Source organism: Pipistrellus kuhlii, unplaced genomic scaffold (genome assembly GCF_014108245.1).
Source record: "Pipistrellus kuhlii isolate mPipKuh1 unplaced genomic scaffold, mPipKuh1.p scaffold_m20_p_8, whole genome shotgun sequence".
NCBI lineage: Eukaryota > Metazoa > Chordata > Mammalia > Chiroptera > Vespertilionidae > Pipistrellus > Pipistrellus kuhlii.
The window spans coordinates 29,738,806-29,757,200 of NW_023425584.1; the positions used below are offsets into that span (position 1 = coordinate 29,738,806).

Here is an 18,395-nt window from a genome sequence, read left to right on the forward strand (position 1 = left end):
CCTTTCCTCTCTGAAATCAATAAAATATATATATACACATACACACACATATATTTTTAAAGGGTAAAACAATGTGGATTTTTTTAATGTTATTATACCTGCAAAATATTTACAATAGGTGATAACAATTCTTACCCATATTGGCCAACAGCCCTGAAATTGCTTGAACATCAGCTCCGAGAAAAACTTCATTCAGTGTTGAAACTACTGGCAAACACAAAGTATGAACACGAATTCTTCTTTCACCTTTTGAGAAAACATAAAAGTGATAATAAGAGACAACTACATTAAAAAGGTTATATTGCCCTGGCCAGGAATTGGGGCACATGCATGGGTTGCAGGTTACATCCCCAGTGTGGGGTGCGGGGGAGGAGGCTGATTGATGTTTCACTCTCATATCAATGTTTCTCTTTTCTTCTCCCTTACTCTCTCTCTAAAAATCAATTATAAATTTTTTTTAAAGTTTATACTAAAGTCACTTCTTTTCTATTTAAAACAAATAGGGTTAAATAGTAAGTAGAAATAGTATAAAAAAACTTTGTTAATGTGAAAACTCTAAAGTTTTATTTTATTTATTTATTTATTCTGGTCTTTTTAAAAAATATATATTTTTATTAATTTCAGAAAGGAAGACAGAGGGGGAGAGATAGAAACATCAATGATGAGAGAGAATCATTGATTGGCTGCCTCTTACATGCCTCCTACCAGGGATTGATCCGGAAATCTGGGAGTTTTATTGAATATTTTGTCATCAGAACTTATTTCAGGGCCTGACATTAGTAGACTCTAAATAAATACCTATTAAATAAAATGGTTAAAAAAAAAAAACATTTTTGCTTTACCAGGGACAGCAATAAAACTCAAGATAAGGAATATTGTTTTGGTTTAATAGAAATGAGTAATTACCTCCAAAGAGGGAGTTTATCAAAAGCCATCGAAGACATGAGCAAATAAAAAAACTTACCTTTGTTACACTGTTCTTGCAGTTAATAATACTGGGTTGTACACATAAAAATATAAGAGGATAGATCTCATGTTATGTGCTTTTTGCCACAATGCTCACCTTTGCTGGACGTATACAAAAGTGCTGACTGAAAGGAAACCAACTGAGTGTCAGTAAGACTCTCTTCCACTGACATCTGTACTGCATATCCAGCATCTGGATTTACATTGGGCAAAGACAGTAAGTCTGTTGACCGAACAAAGAAGTTCCCATGGAAAGTATGAATGGAAAGACCTAGAAAAAAATTTATAAAATATTATTTATACATACCTACATATGGATATTTACATTTTACCCTAGTCACTTATCAGACTAGCAGAGAATAAATTAAAGTTTAGATTTATAAAAGAAATATACATTTGGTCTTCAAAGATTTCTGGCACAGAGCTCCTAAAACCCTCAAAATTTCCAAAGTAATGAGAGTAATAAAGGTATCTATTGCTATGTTAAGGAGGTGATTTTTTAGAAAGTGTCTAGGGAGTCTAAGAAGGGGGGCTGGTTGCCAGAGGAACCAACGATGTGATTAGAGGTTGGAACTTTCAGTCCAACACCCTCCCTCAACACACATCCAGGGAAGGTAGAGGCTGGAGGTTGAATCAATCACCAACACCAATAATTTACTTAATCATGACTATGTAATGAAGCCTCCATAAAAACTCAAAAGAATGGGGGGTTCAGAGAGTTTCTAGGTTGGTTAACATTTGGAGATTTAGGGAGAGTGGAGTACTCAGAGAGTACAGAAGCTTCAAAAGCTTCATACCCTTTCCCTGTCCCTATACTTTGCCTTGTGTAGATCTTCCATCTTGCTATTTCTGAATTATATCCTTTCTTCTTTTAAAATATATTTTATTTTATTAAAAAAAATATATATTTGTTTGTTTGTTTTTAAATATATTTTATTGATTTTTAACAGAGAGGAAGGGAGAGAGATAGAGAGCTAGAAACGTTGATGAGAGAGAAACATCAACCAGCTGCCTCTTGCACACCCCCTACCGGGGATGTGCCCGCAACCAAGGTACATGCCCTTGACCGGAATCGAACCTGGGACCTTTCAGTCCGCAGACCGATGCTCTACCACTGAGCCAAACCAGCTTCGGCTGTATTTTTTTTTTTACAGAGAGGAAGGGAGAGGGATAGAGAGCTAGAAACATCGATGAGGGAGAAACATCAATCAGCTGCCTCCTGCACACCCCATACTGGGGATGTGCCCGCAATCAGGTAAATGCCCTTGACCGAAATCGAACCTGGGACCTTTTAGTCTGCAGGCCGACGCTCTATCCACTGAGCCAAACCAGTCAGGGCTATATCATTTTTTAATAAATCAGTAATCTAACAAGTAAAATAACAAGTGAAATATTTTTAAGCTGTTCTAGCAAATTAATGGAACCCAAGGAGGGGGTTGTTGAAACTTCCAATCTATAGCCAGTCAGGCAGAAGCATAGGCAACACCCTGGACTGGACATTAGTTTCTAAAGTGTATGTGTGTATTATGATGAGGGGATTGAGGGACTGGGGGGTTTAACCTGTGGGATCTGATTCTATCTCCAGGTAGATAGTGTCAGGATTGAGTTAATTAGGTACTTGGAAGTGTGGAGAAAATCAACCCATACATTGGAATTGGGAACAGAATGATCCTATCCTATGTAGTAATAAAAGGCTAATAAGCAAATAGACCAAATGGTGAAAAGACCGGTTGCTATGATGTGCACTGACCACCAGGGGGCAGATGCTCAACGCAGGAGCTGCCTCCTGGTGGTCAGTGCGCTCCCACAGGGGGAGCGCCACTCAATCAGAAGTTGGGCTTATGGCTGGCTAGCACAGCAGTGGTGATAGAAGTCCCCAGGGTGATCAGGCCTAAGCTGGCAGGCAGACATCCCCCAAGGGGTGCCAGACTGTGAGAGGGCGCAGGCTGGGCTGAGGGGTCACCCCCAACCCCAGTGTATGAATGTCATGCACCATGGCTCTAGTATTAGATAATACACAGTATTTAGTGAGGGTGAGTATCTTCTTAAATGAAGGTGAAGATTCAAATTTTCAAAAAACTTTGAAGGATATATTTGCAATATCCATAAAAAATTCTAAATGAATATGTCCTTTGACCCTAGTAATCCCATATCTAAGAATTTATCCTATAGATACACTCATTCAAGTACCAAATTATATGTGCCAAAAAAATTAAGCAGTACTGTTTTTGTCTGTAATGTAAAATTAGGTACTTATAAAATAGCTTCTATCCTGACAAATAGAAAAAACTTAAAAGTACCTTTGGGATACACATTTCCAGTAACTTATAGGCAATATCTGCAGAAATAAACCATTTCTTAGGTCCATCAATCTTAAATGAATGGGATACAACAAACAGGCCCTTTAAAACATAAACGCTAGTCCCAGCTAGTTTGGCTCAGTGGACTGAAGGGTCCTGGGTTTGATTCCATTCAAGGGCACGTGCTTGGGTTTTGAGCTCAGTCCCTAATAGGGGTTGTGCAGGAGGCTGCCAGTTAATGATTCTCTCTCATCACTGATATTTCTCTCTCTCCCTCTCCCTCTTCTGTCCTTTTTAAAAATCAATAAAAATATAGTTTAAGAAATAAAATGAAAGCATTTAAAAAATCCTTCAAACTCTAAAAAACTATTTGAATTAATAAACAAGTTCAGCTAGACTGCAGCATACAAGATCAATATACAAAGGATTATTTATATTTATATAAAAAGCAATAAAATTTAAAAAATAATTCTATTTACAACTGCATCAAAAATATTTAAGAGTACATTTAAAGAAATATAAAACTTATACTCTAAAAACTATAAAACATGGTTGAAAAAAATTAAAGAAGGTCTAAATAAATGGAAAAACATACTATATTTGTGGATGGGAAGACTTAATACTGTTAAAATGACAATATTCCCCAAATTGATGTCTATTAAATGCAATCTCTATCAAAATCCCAACTAGCTTCTTTGCAGAAATTGATAAACTGAACCCCAAAATAATATGGGAACACTACAACAATCTTAAGGAAAAAAAGTAAAAAGTTGAGAGGACTCATACTTTCAAATTTGAAACTAGAAAGTTATAATAATCAAGACAGTTAAGAACTGGTGTAAGAATAGGCATTCAAATTACTGGAATATAATTTAGAATCCAAAGCCTCATATTTATGATCAATTGATTTCACCAAGGGGACATGGGTCTCAGGATAATTCAATGAGGACAAAATAATCTTTTCAACAAATGATACTGGGACAATAATACATCCACATGCAAAAGAAAGAAGTCAAACATCTACCTCAAATAAAATATAAAAATTAAACCAAAGTAAATAAAATACTTCAATATCAGAAGTATAACTATAAAACTCTTAGCAGAAACATGAATACAAATATTCGTGATCTTGGATTAAGCAGTGACTTAATGCTACAATACCAAAAATACAAACAGAAAAAGAATTGATTGCTGAAACTGGTTTGGCTCAGTGGATAGAGCGTCGGCCTGCAGATTGAAAGGTCCCAGGTTCGATTCGGGTCAAGGGCATGTACCTTGGTTGCGGGCACATCCCCAGTAGGGGGTGTGTAAGAGGCAGCTGATCGATGATTCTCTCTCATCGATGTTTCTAACTCTCTATTCCTCTCTCTTCTTCTCTGTAAAAAATCAATAAAATATATTTTAAAAAAAAAGAAAGAAAGAAAAAGAATTGATTGATGGGACATCACCAAATTAAAAAAATCTGTGACTCAGTGGTTGAGCATCAACCTATGAACCAGGAGGTCATGGTTCAATTCCTGGCCAGGGCACATGCCTGGGCTGCAGGCTCAATCCCTAGTGTGGGGCATGCAGGAGGTAGCCAGTTGATGATTCTCATCATTGATGTTTCTCTCTCTCTCTCTCCCTTCCTCTCTGAAATCAGTAAAAATATATTTTTTTAAAATCCATCAGTAATATATCTTAGGTTCTTTGGAATTATAATCTTTTTCCATTGAGATATAATTCATATACAGTAGAAATCACCCCTTTCAAGTGTACAATCCAGTGGTTTTTGGTATATTCAAAATAGTCCCTTAAAAAAAAAAAGTTCCTTTTTAGTCTTAATTGCATATTCCATCAGAGTAAGTAAAATATTTTAAAATAGCAAATTTTGAGATAACACTATAAATATATATATATATATATATATATAGAGAGAGAGAGAGAGAGAGAGAGAGAGAGAGAGAGATAGTATCAAAAGAAACATTTACTTCTATGTAAATGCAAAAAAAAAAATAGTGCCCCCACCTTTGGTACACCGAATCCTCATGACTGCCTCAAAACCAATCTTCCGAGTGAGGTATCTGTGTAGCTCCTTCTGTAATTTCTGTACCTGGACTGGGTTGTGCTGATGGTGGTATGAGGGATAATAATAGACACTACCTGCTGAATACCGAGAAATACAACCTGGAAGAAAACACACACTTCTTTTAAATTCTGCTGTAGACTAATATTACTACATCAAAGTAACTACAGGCATTTGAATAAATTTTTCTTTAACCTCCCCAGGTACCATCAAAAAAGAATATTTTGCCTTAGCTGGTTTGGCTCAGTGGATAGAGAATCAGTCTGCAGACTAAAGGGTCCCAGGTTCACTTCTGGTCAAGAGCACATGCCCTGGTTGTGGGCTCAGTTCTCAGAAGGGGACATGCAGGAGGCAGCCAATCATTGATTCTCTCTCATCATTGATGTTTCTCTCTCTTGCTCCCTCTCCCTTCCCATCTGAAATCAATAAAAGTATATTTTAAAAAAAATTTCATTCCTTTAAATAGTAGCATATAAATTTCTCTACTATAAATTTTTTAAGTAGAAGACTATCCTATATAATAAAAGCCTAATATGCTAAGTGTCCAGTTGTCTGGACAGCCAGTCAATCAGTCAAAGCATAATAAGCTAATGATATGCTAAGACCACTCAACCACTCACTATGACGTGCATTGATCACCAGGGGGCAGACAGTTGACCAGTTGCTATTATGTATACTAGGGGTGTCGAACTCAATCAGAGAAGGGGCCAAAATCTAAAATCCAGCCTAAATCGCGGGCCGAATGGTTTACTGAACAGTCATAAACTGTCATTGTGACGGAAACGCAGCGGAGGGACGGATTTGGCCCGCGGGCCTTGTGTTTGACACATGTGATGTATACTAACCACCAGGGGGTCAGACAGTCAACCAGTCGACCAGTTGCTACGATGTGCACTGACAACCAGGGAGCAGACGCTCTGACAGGTAGGTTAGCTTTCTGCTGGGGTCTGGCCGATTGGAACTGAGCGAGATGGGCTGGATATGCCCTGGAGCCCTCCTGCAGTCCCTCCCCAGTTGGCCAACCTCCCATATCCTTCCCCAGCCCTGATCATGCACTGGTAGGGTCCCTTAGCCTGGCCTGCATCCTCTCGCAATCTGAGCTGAAGTCTCCCCTCCACGCCCCCCAAGTGCATGAATTTCGAGCACTGGGCCACTCATAGGGTTTGTAATAGGCTACCCTGATTAACTCTCCCAAGAACATTAAATTTCTTTTACTTTGTCTCTTATTTAGAATACCATTATATAAATATCATTTTGACACTCATTTGAGAAAAATAATAATTAGGAAAAACTTACCCAAAGAAGCCAAATCAGAATACTGTCCACTGAGAAGGAATAAATCAACAGCTACCTGCTGACCAGAACAGTCCAGAGCTAATTTCTTATAGAAGTCAGTGGATGGTGTCAAGTGAATTTCCTATTAATAATAAATTAAAAAGAGAAAAAAATTTAAATCATTAAATTGTTATAAAATTTAGGCACTTTCCCTCCCTGCCCCAGGCATCATCAGCTTCTTCACTCCCAAGCTCCAAGAGCTCTTCCTTAATCTGCATAACTTGTTTTCTAAACCCATTTCTTATAGGAATTAATTATTCTATCCCTGTGATTTACCAAATAAATGTTCTCATACAAAAAAGAATTGTTATAAAATTTAAATTTCTAGTCTAGCAAGTGTGGCTCAGTTCACCAATGAACCTGGAAGTCACAGTTCGATTCTGGACAGGGAAAATGCTGGGTTTCAGGTTTGATACCCAGTGAGGGCATGTAGGGGACAGCTTATCAATGAGTCTCTCATCATTGATGTTTCTATATCTCTCTACCTCTCCCTTCCTCTCTCTGAAATTCTATATATTAAAAACCTAATATGCTAAGTGTCCAGTTGTTCAACCAAAGTGTAACATGCTAATGATATGGTAAGGCAGCTCAACCGCTTGCTATGATGTACACTGACCACCAGGAGGCAGACACTCTGGGTAAATTAGCTTTCTGCTGTGGTCCAGCCAACAGGGACTGAACAAGACAGACTAGATATGCCCTGGAGCCCTCCTGGGGTCCCTCCCCAGCTGGTCAACCTCCTGTGTCTCTCCCAGGTCCCAGTTGTGCACCAGTGGGGTCCTTTAGCCTGGTCTGCGCTCTCTTCCTTCCTTGGGGGATGTTAGAGAAACATTCAGCCCGATCCCACAGGCCAGGCCTGAGGCCCCATTGGTGCATGAGTTACTGAGCCTCTAGTGATGCAATAAAACAGGAAAGTCCACACAAGAAAGAAACACTTGACCTATTTCCTTATTTTCCCTACTCTCCACAACTAAAATATAAATTAAAAAAAAAAAAAAAACAAGCTGTATGACCAGAGTCAGAGCACCAACATAAATCTTATCATAGATCTGATGATCTTCGAACCTTAGCAGATGACCTTTGGTTGGGTTCCTCTCGTGGTTTCAGAGCTCCTGCTCCAAGAGTTGGGAGTTGTGTTTGAAAGACAGACATTCGACCACCAGTTGGGGACATCAGCTTAAAGGCAGATTGAAGTGCAGGACCCAAGGCACTCTGGGTCTCCAGGGTCTTGGCAAACATTTGTGGCAAAGTTTTCAGTAAATCTTGGACGAGCTTGTGAAATAAAGCAAGAAAACTCAAGAGTGTTAGAATTGAATTTTTTTTTTTTTTTTTTTTTTTTTTTTTAACAAAAAGCCAGTAACTAATACAATAGACAAAGCACTGAGTCATGATGATGGTCAGAAAATCTACAGACATTACAGTAAACAATGAAGTAGGTCAAATAACAAGAAAATCATTTTAAATAAACATTATAAATTGGCAAGCAAGACAAATAAAAATTGCGGCCTTACAGTTCTTGCACATGCAGTAGTCCAGCAAGACTGTAAGTCCAAAATGTATCCAAAAGAACCATCACAGTTTAGAGATTTGATTTCTTTTAGTGCCATGAAATAAGGCCTTCTCAATCACCTCTACACACTATATTCTTTTTAGTTCCAAAATGAGTTTAACTTTCCCTTACTGGAAAATCTAAGATATCCAGTAAATTTGCCAACTAGTAATAACCACAACAAAAGAAAAACAAAATGAAAAACAACTACCTATTTCGGTTAGGATGTACAAATAAAAGAGCGTTAATATGAAAAAATATATCATACTATGGTGAAGTCACCATTGCCAACAGCTGAGACCATAGACTTGCTAGTTAAAATGTTACCCCTACAGCATATATGCATATACAGGGTTGACAACATCCCCCCCCTTCAGACACATTCTGTTCACCTCTCACTGTATTATGTCATGGCAATTTCCAGGCAGGTAATAAGAGTTTCTTCTGAACTGACCCCAATGACACTCTGTGAATCAGAAAAGCACAGGGCACTGAAAGCAGCCTAGCTAAAGTGCTTCTATGTAGTGACCAGATGCTTATCTCAATAAACCTCCCGATTTCCCAGGTGGCTGGCAAGGCAGGTTTCCTTCAGGTTTTCTTCCTTAATAGAATAGGCTCATCTTCTACCAAACTACAAATAACTTGCTATAGTAGACTTAAAACCAATAAGTTCAAAGTCAAAGTCAAGCGTAGTTCTTCTGATGAATTTTAATTAACTTCAAAATATAAAATGCTACACATATTAGAAATGTCACAGAAAGAAGCAAAATTTTACTTAATATTTATTTTAAAAATATATTCCTTCAATACTGCAATTAAACATGTTAGATAGGAAAATGTGCCTTACCTCTTTACTTTCATTTAAATTTACTAATAAGTTCTCCGGCATAGGTATAAAAATATCTGAAATAAATAAATATTTTTTAAAAAATTGGTAAAGGTGTCCCAAAACCACCTCCTCCTCTACTATAGTACATGCCTATGTGTGTGTAATTTAGGTATTTATTGGAATTTAACCCTTCTTCTTCTTCTTCTTCTTCTTCTTCTTCTTCTTTTTTATTTTCACCCAAGGATATCTTTCCATTGATTTTTACAGAGAGTGGAAGAGAGGGAAAGATAAGAGAGAAATATCCACATGAGAGAAACACATCGATTGGTTGCCTCCTGCACGCACCCTGACCAGGGCCCAGGCCAAGGAGGAATGTGCAACCAAGCTATGTGCCCTTGATCAGAGTTGAACCTAGGACCCTACAGTCTGCTGGTCAATGCTCTATTCACTGAGCCAAACTGGCTAGGGCTGGAACTTAACTGTTCCTGTGTAAAAGATAAATAATCTCCCAATTAGAAACTATTGATTTGTAAGCACTCAGTAAGGGTTTGTACAAGTGCTCTGCTTCTTAGGTTAAAAGCAACAAATCAGAACCCTACTTTATAAAGTTCTTGCTTAGCCCTGAAAGCCAGCCAGAAAAAAACACACAAAACACTTATTAAAAAAAAAAAAAAAAAAAAAAAGGCTGGGGTCAGTGTGGCTCAGTTGGTTGGAGAGTCGTTCCCTGCACCAAAAGGATTCGATTCCTGGTCCAAGGCACATGCTCAGGTTTCAAGTTCAATGCCCAGTCAGGGTTCATACAAGAGATGAGAGATTGATGTTTCCGTCTCACATCAATGTTTCTATCTCTCTAAATTCAATAATAATAATTAAAAACAGGTTGACTCAGATGACACACAAGGAAGAATAAAAATTGGGTGAAGGAATTGAATAAACATCTCTATTCACACAATAGTCAGTATTCTTTATATACAGTTGGCCATTAAGTACTTGAGTTATCAGGGAAATACAAATGAAAACTGCCAGATGCCACCTCACATAAGTTAACAAATTTTAAAAATCAGTTTTCATCTTTGAAAATGTCTGAAAATGCACTATGAGTATTGGTTTTGGGGTTATAAGTAAATGTTAGTGAGTAGGCAAATTCACAAGTAAAGAATCCATGAACAATGTGGACTGAATGTACCTCTTTAAAGGGCAGTAATTGAGGAGAGCTCACTTCTGTTTTGGTTCTAAATGTTCACAACAGATCACTCTCTAATCTGTTCACCCAGATACTTTTTATCATAAAGCAAAATCTAAACAGGTAATTCTCATAGGTCAAGTTGTGAATTTACTGTTGTGTTTTCATTTGTATTTCCCTGATAACTCAAGTACTTAATAGCCAACTGTATATAAAGAACACTGACTACTGTGTGAATAGAGATGTTTATTTAATTCCTTCACCCAATTTTTAATTAGGTTATTTGTCTTTTTATTGTTAAGTTGTAGTTCTTTTTTTTTTTTTTTTTAATATATTTTATTTTATTGATTTTTTTACAGAGAGGAAGGGAGAGGGATAGAGATCCAGAAACATCGATGAGAGCCATCGATCAGCTGCCTCCTGCACGCCCCACAACCAATGCACATGCCCTTGACTGGAATCAAACCCAGGACCCCCCAGTCCGCAAGCCGACGCTCCATCCACTGAGCCAAACCGGCCTTGGCAAGTTGTAGTTCTTAACATAATTTAGATATAATTCCCTGATCAGATATATGATTTACAAATATTTTCTTTCATTCTAATATTTTCTTTCATTCTATTGATTCTCAGTTCACTTTTTTTTAATCCTCACTCAAGGATATTTTTCCATTGATCTTTTAGAGAGAGTGGTAGTGAGAGTTAAAGACAGAGAGAAACACTGATGTGAGAGAAACACATTGATTGGTTGCCTCCTGCAATCAAACCCAGGACCTTTTGGTCTGCAGGCCGACACTCTACCCAATGAGCCAAACCAGCTAGGGTTCAGTTCACTTTCTTGATGGTGTCCTTTGAATTTAACACAAAAGTTTTTAATTTTGAAGAAGTCTAACTTATCTATGTTTTTATTGTTTGTGTTTTTGGTGTTATATCTTAAGAAATCACTGCCTAGGTCACAAAAACTTATTTCTATATTTCCATCTAACAGTTTTATAGTTTTAGTCTCACACTTAAGTTAACTTTTGAGTTAATTTTTTAAATTATGGTAAAAAATACAAATTTTTTGAGGACTCTCCATACTGTTTTCCATAGTGGCTGCACCATCAGTGCCACCAACAATGCACAACAGTTCCACTGTTTCCACATCCCTGCTAATATTTTTGTTTTCCGTTTTTGGGTAATAGCCATATCATGGAATGGTATCTCATTGTGGTTTTGATTTGCATTTCTCTAATGACTAATAACATTAGGTATTTTGTCATTATTTCATTATTGGTCATTGTATATATTCTTTAGAGAAATATCTATTCAAGTAAGTTGCCTATTTTTAAAAATATATATATTTTATTGATTTTTTTTTTTTTTTTTTTTTTTTTTTTTTTACAGAGAGGAAGAGAGAGGGATAGAGATTAGAAACATGGTCGAGAGAGAAACATCGATCAGGTGCCTCTTGCGCACCCCCTACTGGGGATGTGACCGCAACCAAGGTACATGCCCTTAACCGGAATCGAACCTGGGACCTTTCAGTCTGCAGGCTGACACTCTATCCACTGAGCCAAACTGGTTTTGGCAGCAAAATTGCCTATTTTTGATGTAATTTTGTTGCTGAGTAGTTCTTTAGATGTTCTGAATATTAATCCTTTCTTAGATATACTAGTATGATTTAGATATATTTTATCCCATTCTGTGAGTTGCCTATTTTATTGTGAGTTGACTTTTTACTCTCGGTAATGTTCTTTGATATATAACAGTTTTAATATTGAAAAAGTCCGTTTTATTATTTTTTCTTTCTTGGTGTCTTTGCTTTCCGTGTCATATCCAGGAAATCACTGTCAACTCTGATGTCATGAAGATTTCCCCCTATGTTTTCTTCTAAGAGTTTTATATTTTGTAGTGTTTGTTCTTAAGTTTGGCTCTTTCATCCATTGAGTTAATTTTATCTGGTTTAAGGTAAGGGTCCAACTTCACTCATTTGCATGTTCAGTATTCCCAGAACTATTTGTTGAAAAGACTGTCTTTTCTTCTATGGTTGATGTGGCTCAGTTCACTGAGTGTCATCTCATGCTCCAAAAGGTTGCTGGTTCAATTCCCAGTCAGGGCACATAGACAGCTTGCGGATCTATCCCCAGTGCAGGGGGCATATAGGAGGCAGCCAACTGATGTTTCTTTCTCTCCTTTTCCCTTCCTCTCTCCAAAAACATTATTTTTTTAAAAAGAAGATTGCCGCCGAAACCGTCAGCCTGTGGACTGAAAGGTCCCGGGTTCGATTCCGGTCAAGGGCATGTACCTTGGTTGCGGGCACATCCCCAGTAGGGGGTGTGCAGGAGGCAGCTTATCAATGTTTCTGGCTCTCTCTCTTCCTTCCTCTCTGTAATAAATCAATAAAATACATATATATATATATATATATATATATATATATATATATAAAAAGACTGTCTTTCGCCATTGAATGTTTTCAGCATCCTTATATAAAAAATCAAAGTGTACATATGTAATCGTTTATTTCTGGGTTCTCTATTCTATTATATAATTTCTATATTATATAATTTCTGGGTTCTCCATTGGTCTATATGTCTCTCCTCAAATACTTTTTAAATAAATGTGTTGCCTTGTTTATAAAGCACTTTTCCTCTATAACTACTTCCTCCTTCTATTAAATGAGGATTGAACTGAAGGACTCTTAACAATTTCAACAATCTTATGATATTATACTCAAGGTTTTCCTCAATATAGAATTATACCATATATTCTTTTCTTTTTTTTTTAAATATATTTTATTGATTTTTCACAGAGAGGAAGAGAGAATTAGAGAGTTAGAAACATCGATGAGAGAGAATCATCGATCAGCTGCCTCCTGCACACCCCCACTGGGGATGTGCCCGCAACCAAGGTACGTACATGCCCCTGCCCGGAATCGAACCCGGGACCCTTCAGTCCGCAGGCCGATGCTCTATCCACTGAGCCAAACCGGTCCCGGCGTTTATACCATACATTCTTAATTTATCAAATAGTCATGAAATATTTCTAAAGCTACAAATGACTAAGATAGTTGAATAATTTCAAGTGTATATGTACCTTCAATATCTGAAACTATTAGCATCTGAGGTTGAGAGAGACCTTCTTGAAGACTGTAGAAGTGGATTGTACTATCAAATGTTATGAAGCCAATTTTTGTCCTAGTGTTGCCAGGAAGCCTAAAAATAAATTTAGAAGAGTATTTTATCAAGTTTTCTCATATTCATATACATATATATTAAATATCCAATAAGAGTTACATGAAAATATCTACTTTCATATTATAGAATTTGTCCTAACAAAAACATTTAACCCACCCAATGTTTAATCACCATAAAAATATATCCTACTCAAAGTGAAAACACTATACGTAAACCAATCAAGAAAACCCAATAATAATACAGCAATTCAAAACTCATTACACCTATATAAAATTATGTAATCACTTGGAAAATGGCATATAAAAACACTGGAAAGTATAAACAAAACTTTGTAGAAGATTTTAATTTATAAAATATATTATAAAGTTACTATATACCAACTCTAAAATTTAATATAAATTTAGATACTGCATAGTTGTTAAAAATTTTACCCATGTTTGGGTGCATCAGTGGACTCTTCCTCAACAGACAATCCTCATACACAATCTATAACATTAAAAGTACAAATGCTGGCAAGAACAAGGATGCCCCTTATCATCAAGGTAAGGGAGTTAATCTGTTTCTGATGAGATTTGGCTTTCCATATTCTTCCATGGAACACAAGAACACTATAATGCATTACACTAAAAGGTCACACAAACTTTTATAGGTTACCTTAAGTAACTAAACACTATTTAAAGTAGAGAGGTAGAGAGAGAGAAAGAGAGAGAAAGAGGAAAAAAATACAGATATTTTTAAATAAATAAAAAGTAAAGTACAGATATTTTAAGAAACTTATGAGACATAATAGCCAAAAGCAATGTGTAAAAATAGTTTAGTTCTTATTCTAATAAACCTACAGTAAAGAAACATTTTTGAAACAATCAGAACAAAAACTGGACTGGGTATTAGTTGATATTATAAAATTATTGCTAATTTTGTTTGGTGTGACACTCTTATTTTAATTAGAGCTAAAAATAATTCTAAGTATTTATAGGTAAGATGATATGCTGATTGAGATTTACACTTTAAGTACTCAAGGAAGAGGTATGTTTGTGTGATTACATAAAGCAAAAACAGCTGAACACTGTCCTGGCCGGTGTGGCTCAGTTGGTGGTAACGTTATCTGTACACCAAAAGGTGGTGGGTTCAATTCCCAATCAAGGCACATACCCAGATTTTGGGTTCAATCCATGGTCAGAGCTAGTGAAAGAGGCAACCAATTTATGTGTCTTTCTCTCCCCGCCCCCTTTTTCTCTCCTTTTCCCCCTTCCTCTATAATATTAAGAGGGGGGAAAAATAATAGCTGAATGCTAAAAATGTTAAAGTTGAGGGAGGAGGGATGGATATTTGGAAGTTCATTAAATTCTATTCACTCTATGTTTAAAATTTTTCCAAAATAAAAAGTTAAAATAGAATTTTGGAGAAAGCAAGGCCTAAAGTTTACAACTGACTTACGTAGGTTTTTAGAACATTACATAGATTTTTTTTGTTTGTTTTTTGCTTTTTTTATTTTTATTTTAAAACTATCCATTTTGTAAACACTATTAGTTTCCAACTGAAGCTGAATTAAGATACTTACAAATCCAGATTGTCTAACAAACTCTGGCAAACTGAATTCAAGTATCCAGTTTCAATTGCATTGTGAGACACATCAAACACAAAGACATACACTGGAGGTTGAGGTGGTCGTAACTGAAAAAAAAAATTTTAATAAGATTAAATTTAAATTTATCATTTGTCCTGTCCACATATAGCAAAACAATAAACATTATTTATAAATTAAATGGAGACCACCGAGACCGGTTTGGCTCAATGGATAGAGCGTCTGCTTGGGGACTGAAGGGTTCCGGGTTCGATTCCGGTCAGGGGCATGTACCTTGGTTGCGGGCATATCCCCAGTGGGGGGTGTGCAAGAGGCAGCTGATCGATGACTCTCTCTCATTGATGTTTCTAACTCTCTATCTCTCTCCTTTCCTCTCTGTACAAAATCAATAAAATATATTTTTAAAAAAATTAAATGGAGACTATAAAAAACAATGGATTAAAACATAATGTAGAAAGAAGTTTAAAAAACAGGCAAGCCCTAGCCAGCTTGGCTCAGTGGATAGAGTGTCAGCCTGCAGACTGAAGGGTCCCAGGTTCGATTCTGGCCAAGGGCACATGCGTGGGTTGTAGGCTTGATCCCCAGTGGGGAGTGTGCAGGAGGCAGCCAATCAATTATTCTCTCTCATTACTGATGTTTCTATCTCTCTCTTCTTCTCCCGTCCTCTCTGAAATCAATAAAGAAATATATTTAAAAAACAAAAAACAACAACAAAAAAACAGACAAAATTATACTATATTGTTTTCAGATGGATACTTCAGGGAAAAAATAAGGATGTGATTGCCATTAGTCAGAAGACTGTTTTCTAATGGGAAGGGGAGGAAATGTGATCAGAAGGACTTCTGGCCGGGACGGGTTTAGCTCAGTGGATAGAGCGTCGGACTGTGGACTGAAAGGTCCCGGGTTCGATTCCGGTCAAGGGCATGTACCTTGGTTGCAAGCACATCCCCAGTGGGGGTTGTGCAGGAGGCAGCTGGTCGGTGCTTCTCTCTCATCGACGTTTCTAACTCTCTATCCCTCTCAATTCCTCTCTGTGTAAAATCAATAAAATATTTAAAAAAAAAGAAAAAAGAAAAAGAAAAAAAAAAAAGAAGGACTTCTGGGAATATTAGCAGCATTCAATTTCTCGACCTGGGTGATGCTAACACTGCATTTATAATTATTTTGCATACTATATATTTTTGGTATATAAAATTTTCCATATGCGCATCATATTTCACAATTTAGAAGGAATTACAGTTCTGAAAGTGAAAAGTTAAGTTGCCTGAGAGCTGGTTATTTAACAAACACAATTCAGGCAAGTTTCACAAAAATGTACGACTGCATTTTTAAACTTCCCAATTCAAAGATCTGTTTTCAATTCAATAAAAAGCAGCAATCACAATCAGAACTGGTACATATAGTGTACTAACTTTTGTGTGTGAGTGTTTGTTTTTGTATATATCACTTGCTGAATCACAGAATCTGTTGTCCCAAGAGGTAAGTCGGGAAGAAGCAAAACCTCTTGCTATAGTCAAATTCCAAATTTAAAGAAAGCTGTTTTTTTAAAACCTGGGAGATAAAAGAAAAGAAACCCAGGAAGGCCAATTCAAAAGAACAAATGCTTCTGCATTTTCTGCTTTTAATTCAACAAAGGGATGGTTACTACTAACCAACCATTCATACATTCTTTAATCTGCACTGGAGGATATTTTTTCCACTGATTTTTTTTTACAGAGAGTGGAAGAGTGGGGGAGGGAGGAGGAAGTAAAAGAGGGAGGGAGGAAGGAAGGGAGGGATGGAGGAAGGGAGAGAGGGAGGGAGGGAGGGAGGGAGGGAGAGAGAGAGAGAGAAAGAGAGAGAGAGAGAGAGAGAGAGAGAGAGGGAGGGAGGGAGGGAGGGAGGGAGGGAGGGAGGGAGGGAAGCATCTATATGAGAAAGACATTGATTGCTTACCACACGAGCTCTGATCAAGACCAGGGATCGAGCCTGCAACCCAGGTACTTGCTCTTGACCAGACTCAAACCTGCAAACCTACCCACTCACCAAAGGGCTGTAGGTTCGATTCCTGGTCAAGGGCACATTTCTGGGTTGCAGGTTCCATCTCCAGCTCTAACAGTATTTGAGAGGCAACCAATCTATGTCTATTGATGTTTCTGTCTTTCTCTCCCCTCTCCTTTCTTCCCCCTCCCTTCCACTCTTCTTAAAATCAATGGAAAAAAATATCCTAACTCCTTGAGTGAGGGTTAATAACAAAAAAAGTACTTGGAAAAGGATGCTCATTATAACATTATTTATAATTTAAAAAATTGAAGGGACTTAAAAGTAAATATGATCTCAATATGATATTGCAAATTTCTGTATGAACATACAAGAATCATAAGTGAAACTTTACATTCTAGTACATATTTCAGACTTATCCTTTTGTACTAATTAACTACTTTTATAATGAACATGTGTAACTTTTCTAAATTTAAAACTGTAACGTTTTGTTTTATTTAAAACCCACTTTTTGAGATAAATGTTATATAAAAAAATGAAAAGTTACCATGTATTCTGAAGGAGCCATAAACTCAATTGTAGAATTTTGAACTTCAGGTCTTTTGTGAGGTTCTCCATAGACTCTGGTCAAAGGGTTGTACAAGAATTCTTCAGGAACTATGTAAGTTGACAACATAAAATGATAAAACTGAGATTGTTTAATAAACCTTGTGTTTGGCTGTTTTCTTATTTAGTAATTTATAAATACTTCAATACAGACTAAATGTTAAGGGATAAGATGTACACTTTGTTTTTGAGATCCATTCAAGTTCTTCATATACTAAATGGTCCTGCATATGTCTTACTTTTATATACTAAATCACTGTTATTTTTTTTCTTTCCCTGTCTTCTGATATCCTCTTCATTTTCATTCTTGCTAAAGCTTTTCTAAAATAGCTTGAAAAAAAAAATGGTAAAAATTCCTAAATGCCAATAATTTTTTTAGCAAAGCTATTAACATTTGACACATAATATGTACAGACTCTGGATACTCTTAGAAAGATATGGTAAAGCCGAAACCGGTTTGGCTCAGTGGATAGAGCCTGCAGTCTGAAGGGTCCCAGGTTCGATTTCGGTCAAGGGCATGTACCTTGGTTTCGGGCATATCCCCAGTAGGGGGTGTGCAAGAGGCAGCTGATCAATGACTCTCTCTCATCGATGTTTCTAACTCTCTATCTCTCTCCCTTCCTCTCTGTACAAAATCAATAAAATATATTTTAAAAAATAAACTTTATAAAAAACAACAATGTCTTATGAAGCTTAAAAGGAAAAACAAAAATGAATTAAAATTAAAAAAAAAAGTTTAAAGTCTAAAAGTATGGTAAATTTCATTAATTAGTAAAACCTCTACGGAATATCAGTTACCTACCACTTACAATGTAATGGAG

The 18,395-nt window shown here is 36.7% G+C and overlaps 1 protein-coding gene across 2 annotated transcripts in view; it reads right to left on the reverse strand.

Annotated features, from left to right (window-relative positions):
- SEC24A (SEC24 homolog A, COPII coat complex component) overlaps positions 1–18,395 on the reverse strand; it is a 56,619-nt gene that overhangs the window by 10,491 nt on the left and 27,733 nt on the right. For both annotated transcript variants that reach the window (XM_036423809.2, XM_036423808.2), the window contains exons 9-17: positions 17,516–17,625; positions 14,965–15,077; positions 13,303–13,421; positions 9,063–9,118; positions 7,732–7,938; positions 6,628–6,748; positions 5,274–5,432; positions 1,064–1,237; positions 136–246 (exon numbers count right to left, since the gene is read on the reverse strand). In XM_036423809.2, the coding sequence (XP_036279702.1) occupies positions 136–246; positions 1,064–1,237; positions 5,274–5,432; positions 6,628–6,748; positions 7,732–7,938; positions 9,063–9,118; positions 13,303–13,421; positions 14,965–15,077; positions 17,516–17,625 (1,170 nt within the window). The remainder of the gene's footprint in view (positions 1–135; positions 247–1,063; positions 1,238–5,273; positions 5,433–6,627; positions 6,749–7,731; positions 7,939–9,062; positions 9,119–13,302; positions 13,422–14,964; positions 15,078–17,515; positions 17,626–18,395) is intronic.